The sequence below is a fragment of the Mesitornis unicolor genome, unplaced genomic scaffold (genome assembly GCF_000695765.1).
Source record: "Mesitornis unicolor isolate BGI_N332 unplaced genomic scaffold, ASM69576v1 scaffold33989, whole genome shotgun sequence".
Classification (NCBI taxonomy): Eukaryota; Metazoa; Chordata; class Aves; order Mesitornithiformes; family Mesitornithidae; genus Mesitornis; species Mesitornis unicolor.
The window spans coordinates 6,508-14,635 of NW_010208479.1; the positions used below are offsets into that span (position 1 = coordinate 6,508).

The 8,128-nt window shown below is 49.2% G+C and overlaps 2 protein-coding genes across 2 annotated transcripts; one reads left to right on the forward strand and one right to left on the reverse strand.

The window, feature by feature from the left end:
* Nucleotides 1-638: 638 nt before the first annotated feature.
* On the forward strand, nucleotides 639-1,749 carry S100B (S100 calcium binding protein B). Its single transcript, XM_010192531.1, has 2 exons — nucleotides 639-779; nucleotides 1,271-1,749. The coding sequence occupies exons 1-2, from the start codon at nucleotides 642-644 to the stop codon at nucleotides 1,409-1,411; spliced, it is 279 nt and encodes a 92-aa protein (XP_010190833.1). The 5' UTR covers nucleotides 639-641; the 3' UTR covers nucleotides 1,412-1,749.
* A 5,623-nt stretch (nucleotides 1,750-7,372) lies between these two features.
* LOC104546995 (zinc finger protein 239-like) lies at nucleotides 7,373-8,062 on the reverse strand (the record flags this gene model as incomplete). Its single annotated transcript, XM_010192532.1, has 1 exon — nucleotides 7,373-8,062. A coding segment is annotated over one exon (690 nt), but the record flags the coding sequence as incomplete, so codon positions are not given.
* Nucleotides 8,063-8,128: the final 66 nt, after the last annotated feature.

Below are 8,128 nucleotides of genomic sequence, written 5' to 3' on the forward strand. Positions count from 1 at the left end.
TCCTCTTGGCACTCATCAAAACTGGCTCCTGTCTGGGTTCCCCTGACTGCTCAATTGGAGACAGGCCTGCAGGCAAGAAAGGGAGAGGCGAGAGCGCCTGTGACAGAGGGGACAGAGAAACCTCTCTGAAGGTCCATGGGCAGAAATGAAACTCCTGCCTGCCCCTCTCCCAGGCAAGAACACAGCAATGGGTTAAGAGGTGAAGTGACAACATGCCTCCTGCTATCCAGGTCGGCACATATGGAAAATGCAGGAGCACCTTGCTGGAGGCCACCAGGGCTTTGCAGCCTCTCCTTGTTTTCTCTCCTGTGCTCTAGCCACACAAAGACCCAAGGTGCCAAACTCAAATCAGTCCCAAGGGATGTGCCATGGCATGTACCAGTCTTGTACTGGGCACTCCTTGCATTGTGGCTCTCCTCTCAAGAGCTCCTAGAGGCAGAGCCAAGGTCTCTCGGGATCTTCCTGAAGTCAGAGATGCTAGCGGTGCTTTTCAGCAGCATGTTTTGAGCGCAGGGTCACACATTGCTGACATGTGTGGGGAGACCCGGGGTGGCTGTGCTTGCAAAGCAAAAGGTACAGCTGGAGCTTGCCCAGGCTAACGCACCCATCACTTCCTTTGACCTCAAGGCCACGCTGTGACCATGTCTGAGCTGGAGAAGGCCATGATTGCCATCATTGATGCCTTCCACCAGTACTCGGGGAAGGAGGGAGACAAGCACAAGCTGAAGAAATCAGAACTGAAGGAGCTCATTAACAATGAGTTGACCCATTTCCTTGGTGTAAGTATTGCCCTCCATGCTACGTGCTGTGTCGAGCAGCTGCTGGGCTCTGCTACCTCGGTCTCCCATGGGAACCAAGAGCAGGGGAAGGGATTTTTTTTTTTCACACAGCAGTGTGTTAACTGCTTTGCTTCAGCTTCACAGCTGGCAAGACAAGGACAACAGCCTGTCTTGTGGGCTGGGGTTGGGTTGAATACTAGGGGAGTTTCCTTCCCTGGGAAGGAGTGACAGCCTTGCCCCAAGGGGCTCAAGATGTCCATTCCCAGTGGCCCAGCTGTGGCTGTGATTCCCACTTCAGGAGGCCGCTGTTGTGCAGGTGTTGCTGCAGGTGCAGGGTGGTGCTCCAACAGAGATGGGAAACAGCCATGAGCTATTTGGGATGTGTTTGAACAGAGACTCATCCATGAGAGCACTGAGATGTGGGGACACGTTACTGTCTGGGCCTTGCTCTGATCCTCCCCAGCTTTGGCTGCCTGTTTCTATCCCTTCAGGAGATCAAAGACCAGGAGACAGTGGACAAAGTCATGGAGGCACTGGACAGCGATGGGGATGCAGAGTGCGACTTCCAGGAGTTTGTAGCCTTCATTGCGATGGTCACTGCTGCTTGCCATGAGTTCTTTGAGCATGAGTGAGCTGGTGGGAAGCAGGTGAGCACCTCCTGCTCACGCCGGAGAGATGCAGAGCGGCATCGCTCCTCCGGGAAAAAGACTGGGTGCGATTAGGGGCTCCTTGGAGTTAAGCTTGTGCTAGACTTAAGCAGCTTACTAAGTTCTGCGGCTTTGTGAACAAGAAACACCCACATGGTTCAGGAAAGCCTATCGACCAGTGCCCACCTGGTTGGATGCGGTGTGTGAATGCCTTTTCTCAAGCTCGTTCCCTGCTGCTGTACGCAAGGGAGGTGCATGGGGCCAGAGGCAGGTGGACGCTGCGATCCAAGCTTGCTTGCAAAGGGAAAAGGCAAAATCAAGGGCTGAAGTAGGAGGTGATGCAGAGGGGCTGGTGACAGGAGCCTGGTTCTGAGCCCACTGGCCTGAACGGAAAGGCTCCTGTTGATTCCTGTGGGCTCTGACCACCCTGTGTATGATACTAACCCAGGCAGCACAGCCCCTGTCCCGTCACAGGGGCTTAGCAGAGCCCATGCATTTCTTGGCTTGAAAGGCAAAGCATAACCATCTAACAGCCCAGGCTTTGCTCTTGTTGATAAATCCTCCTGCTTTTAGCAGCCTGCAGAACTGGAAGTGAAAGCATATGAGGGTCCTGGGCTGGGGACAGCTTTTCGGGCTGGGATGTGCCTTGGCAAGGTGTCCAGGCTCAGTCAGAAGGGACAGGGGAATCCATGAAGTGTGACCACAGCGGTTTAACACAGACCAGGCACAGCCTCCAGTGTGTGTGGAAATGGTGAGAATAAAATGTTGTTTTGGTCTCTGGGCTGCAATGAGTGTCTGGTGAAAAACGTGTCCTTCTGGCCCAGGCTGCGTGCAGCTCCCCAGCTGCCCCGGACCATCAGAGGGGAAGGCTGGAGGATGCAGCCTAAAGCACTGCTAAGGCTCACACCTCTGGGTTTGTTGTTGGGCATTGACCCTTCATCTCCTCCCTGGCATCACTGTGGCTGGACAAACAGCTCAAGGCTGTCACCACCACCATGCTCCACCTGGCTGCCCAAACTGGCAGATGCGAGGCCAAAGGAGTGCAATGCACCTCTGTGGGACCGCTGCTGTTCTGGATGTGTCCGCTGCTGCCAGGGTCATCCAGGGGCTTGCACTGAGCCTCTGCAAAGCCAAATCTAAACCTAGGAAAATCTTCCCGGAGCCTATGCTCCTGCCTTTTTCAGTCTGCACTTGCCATCCCGCTCAGCCATGCTCTGAGTTAGGCATTCATGGCTAGCAACATCTACAGTGACAAATTCACACCAAAGATGCCGGCAGATGTTCTTGTAGTTTTTACCTCATTCCACATTTCACAATGATCTCATGTGCAGAACGACATGTCTTCAGGCAGGGACCATCTGCCTCTCCCAGGCTGTGAAAGGGGACATTCAGGTAAAGACATGCATACAAGAACGACAACATCTTGTACTCCATCTCGAATTAAAAAAAAAAAACCACGTTTTGCAATCCCAGGATAGTGCTCATTTGCTGTTTACTTGCTTAGGATCCAAGTTACTTCCACCACATTTTTATCATCATCATCAGCTCTCGGTTCAGCTGTTTCCAACACTTGTATGGACCTGATGCAGCATGTGAGGACAAGAAATGGGGACACTGTCTGTCCCAGCGTCCTCAAGGCCAGGCAAGGTAGATGTGACTCTCATCACCCTCTCTGGAGCCTGAACCTGAGTTCAGCAGAGGGGTCTGATGCTTCAGCACAAGAGTCTCTGCAGGTGAGGCTGTCTGGCAGGTCTCCAAATCCCACCTGCTGTCTGCCCCACTGCACCAGCAGTGCTCACATGGAATCCCTCCCCAAGACCGAGCCTTTTCAGTGGCTCTGCACAGCATTGCTGCAGCAAAGAGGCATAGGTGTAATGTCTGGCTTGAACGCTAACAGAGCCAGTGGGACACAGAGCAGGCTCTGCTGACACCTCACCATGCAGCGCCCTCGCATGCACAGGCAGCGATCCACAGCACCTCTCCATTTCTACGGATCATGCAAGCCCCCTGTGTCCAGCCAAGAAAAAGGATGCTGCCATGCCAACAAGGGGTTTGAGTAGTGCTGTGTGGGGCTCAGAAGTGTGGTGAGGCTTTTTGGGGAAAAAAAGAACATCCCTCAAGCCTTGGTGCTGACCAAGGAGCAGGTGTCAGAGCTTTGCAAGGCTGACATCACAGCCAGTTCTGAAGGAGGCTCAGAAGGCTTAAGCAACTCGCTAACCTCCCAGCAATGACAGCCAGGATACTTCAAAGTGCCAGTCCTGACACCGCTGGTTTTTAGGCTCTGGCAGGGATAGCTCACTCTTCAGGAAGGGATGGTGATAAGCTAATGGCATTACAAAATAATTTTGAGTTATGCCCCCATCTCAGCCAAAGAATCAGCCTGCTGGATACCCGAGGGGTTTCTGTGTGCTCGCAAACCTCACTGGCACTTGTTAGATTGATCTCACATTGCATCAACGCCAGAAGAGATCAGAAAATCCGCATTTTTGTCATCAGTGCAGATTGGCATGTGACAACCTGCAGAAAAGCAGGTTTGGTAGCTCGAAGCTCTGGGGGCTGCACCGTGGGACCCTCAGGGTCCTGGGGAGCTCCCTGTGGATGAACCAGCAGCATTACGCCAGCAGCACCTACCTGAGGTTTGGACACATCTGTCAGTTACGCTTTTCACTCCCTATAGCAGAGGATGCAAGTGAATTTTCCACCCACAAGGGCACCAATAGATGGTTTCTTAATATTAAATGCCCTGTCAGTACAAGAACTACTTATCAACAGTACTAAAAGTGAAAGAGAGAGCAGTACAATGACAGGAGGAGCCTGAGATGTTTAACAAACTCAAATTAGGTTATAAGCTAGAAAATGACAGGTGGGGGCAGATGTAGTACACACATGCTGCACTGTACCTCTACTGAATTACGTTTTCATAATTTAAAATGCTGCCACTGTTTTTTCCTCTGGGTGATGAGACTGAACTTTTACTCTGTCCCCAGATAATTAGAGGCGAACCGCATCTGGGAACTCTCTCTGGAGCAGACTCAAAGGTACCAGCACTAGAAGAGCACTGACAGAACCCCACAAAGATGTTCCTCCATGTAGGATCTAATCTTAGCGGGAGTGACAATTATTGCTGTTAGCACATCTACAAAAATATTCTTCATCTTGTTAACTGTCAATGGGATGTGCATTCAGGCTGAATCATTCAGCACCAGAGTTCATGTGCTGACAGCCAGAAAAAGAATTTATCTTAAAAACAAAATATGCTTTTTCCACAAATCATCCACAGATCCAATGCTGACTTTTACAAACCCCAGAGAAGGAACATTCCTGACCTTGCTGGACGGGGGAAAGCAAGCAAACAAAGCACTGCATCGCTGGGCCGCGTCTCCCACGCGTTCCAAACTCCACTGCGAGCCGTGATGGCACCGAGAGGTGCCCCTCCATCCTGGCAGTCGTGACACGGAAGCACAGTCCTGCTCCCTCAACACGTTAGGTTGAAAAATACATTTCAAAAGAAAGTGGCAGCATTTCTGTGAGTGATGCATGGATTGAACTTGTTCCCCCCACCAGCTCTTAAATCGAAAGGATGGGCCTGGCCTGCACTGCACTGCCACAGTCAGCGCATCACAGCGTATTTTCAGGTTTTCCATTCTGAAATATTCTCGACGCTGGATTTCATCGTCCAAAGTCCGAGTTCATCCTGCGTCCTGAACACTGTGGACTTCTGACTGCAGGGGGACGGCAGCTGACAGAGCAGGAAACCAGAAGAGCAAAATGGGAAGCTTTTTAAACAAACCAAACCAAACCAAACCACCTTCAAAACTATTAAGCAGCAGCATAAAACTGATCTTTACAAGGCCACTTTTCTATCTTCTTGCTACTGAAGTTTTGATGTGAAATTTTGTACAGACACAGCCACCACAGCACTGCTGTCCACGTTTGGCAGAGAAAAATGCCAGAAATAAAGACAAATCTTCATTTTGCAGTTACCTTTGCAGCGAAGTTTTAAGGAATGCTGGAAAATCAGCAAATGTGTTTCACTTCCGTAAGCAAACTTTTGTTTAGGTGATAACAGGATTTTTTTTTTAAAAAGGAAAAAGACGGTGGTGTATATTATTTTAATAACATGTATTGAAATACAAAAAAGATAGAACTCTACTTATATGGCACTGGCATAACTGAACTGGAAATAAACCCCAGTGTCTAGTTCCTCCTAAACAACACAACTGGTCACAAAACAAAATCTGAAGACTGTAGCAAAAATTGACATTAGAATTTGTGATGACAAGAAACTCTAGCTTAGGAAACATCTTATTTGAAATATCTGACCACGTAAATATTTGAAGTAGATTAAACAGCTGAATAGAAACATCAGTTCAACAGTAACAATTGTATCTTTGTACACCCAGCATCAAGTAAATCCTGAAGTGCAACAAGTCAGAGAATTATTCACTGCAGTTTTGTTAGCTGTAAATCAGTTTTCAGATGTGATGCAGCTCTATCACCTACCAACGTTTCTGGCCGGATACACTGCAATGCTTTAAATGTGCAACTTTTCACTTTAAAACAGCGTTGTGAGTATGCTACAGAAACCAAAACCAGAAGCCTATCCAAAAAGATCCTTAAAGTGCATAATCTGTGTTTTCACACAATTGCAGGGAAACTGCGTTACAAAAGATCAGGAACTTGGTACAGAAAATTAGGAATGTGCACTTAAAACAAACTCACTGCTTCCTTTTTTCTGCGAGAGTAATTTCCTGGGTAACAATAAGCAATAAATAAAGCTGTAAAGTAGCCTCATACTGTTTTTGGAATGACGTAAAGCTTACAAAAAGTCAGGACAAAGTGCTGGCTCATAAAGAACATTGCTGCAATAAGGGCAGTTTTATTAATGTTTACCAAGTTATTTAGTACTCACTGGAGCCTGATCTCGCACCCCAGAATAAATCTGAAACATTCTGCTTCGACAGCAACCCTTTTGTGGCATCTTGCCTCATTCCCCCACGTGGTGACTGGCCAGGGAACCAGCTACAGCCGCTTGTTAATTCAGATGGAGACGGGGCTTAGGACTCCCTTGATGCTACATTTTACATTCCCCAAAAATCAGGTAAAAAAAAATAAAATTAAAATCATTGTACCTTTCCTACAAGCTGGTATTTCAACTGTCAAACTCATTCAACTGAAGATGAATTGCACACTTTTGACACCTGTCTTCATTAGTTTTGAGAAAGGTGAGTTAAGTTGCTTTGGCAATAAAACCCGCCGTGCTTTACGTGCACTCCATAGGCAGCGTTATCTGGATGCTAAGTACAATGCCTGGTTATAATCAACAGTGAGAAAACCAGAAAAGGCTCACAGATGCTTTCTTCTCGCTACATACAGTGCTTTTAAAAACAAATTGCACTTTGCAGGATAAATTCCTGCTTGCTTCCTAAACCCACTGTTGGTACAAATCTGTTTTCTGTAGGTGCGCCACCTCTCTTTCTCTCTTCAAACTAAAACTTTGACTTCGTTTAAGAGACTACAATTTAATTTATTTCCACGTACAAAGAAGCATCGGTCTTTCAATCTGGGTAAAAGCAGGGGCCTTGGTCAGGAAGCCCTGAGCGTCTGTGTTAGAAAACGCTGCTGACGTGAAATGAAACCAGCAGGGTCCACGCATTGCGTGGAATCCTCCTGTAACCATGGAGGGTCCTGCACACCACACCGACTACAGGGAGCCTCAGCAACTTTTACTTATCTCCTGCACCTCAAAGAAGCATTTACATTGAACCTTGTGTCAAAGAAAGAATTCCACTTGGAATCAGGCTCTGGAGTAATGCTGGTGCAGCATGCCATTGTCTTTTGATACAAATTAAACCAGACGCTCTGCTTCTCGTGAGCCATGTTGTGGAAGGCCAGGAACAGTTCTTGTTTTAGTGACTTTTACAGCCTTTCTACCTGGCGTTGCTGCTACTGCTTCGGGTCAGCCTGGAGAGGTTGCTCAAGGCTGTCCTCTCGGTCACACTGCTGCTGTTTCTGCTCCTGCTTTTTCTTTTCAGCCAAGGCTTTTGCCCTGGTGGTCACTGGCCTGGGTCTAACATCAGACCTTTCCTCATCCTGCTGGTGCTTTTTACAATGTTTTTCAAAGGTAGAAATTTTGGCATATGTCCGGTTGCAAAGCAAACAGTGGTACGGCCGCTCCCCACTGTGTGTTCTCATGTGAAGCTGGAGGTAAGAGGACCTGGAAAAGGCTCGGCTGCAGATGGAGCAGCGGTGAGGCTCACGTGCCTCGTGGGTCTTCAGGTGCTGCTTGAGGGACGATGCCTGCTTGAAGGCCTTCCCACAGGTGGAGCACTTGAAGTTCCTCTCGCCTGACTCAAGAAGCTGGTGGGACACGAGGTGGGCAGAGGAGCGGAAGTTCTTCCCGCACTTGTCGCACCTGTAGGGCCGTTCCCCGGTGTGCAGGCGGATGTGGAGGACCAGCCCGGCCTTCTGCGTGAAGGCCTTCTCGCACTGCACGCACTTGTAGGGCCTCTCGCCCGTGTGCACCCGGCGGTGGGTGGCGAGGTGCGAGGCGCGCCCGAAGAGCTTGCCGCAGTCCTCGCACTTGAAGGGCCTCTCGCCGGTGTGGATGGCCTTGTGGCGCACCAGGTGGGAGGACTGGAGAAAGAGCTTCCCGCAGACGGGGCACTGGTACTTCCGCTCGCCTGTGTGGGAGCGGAGGTG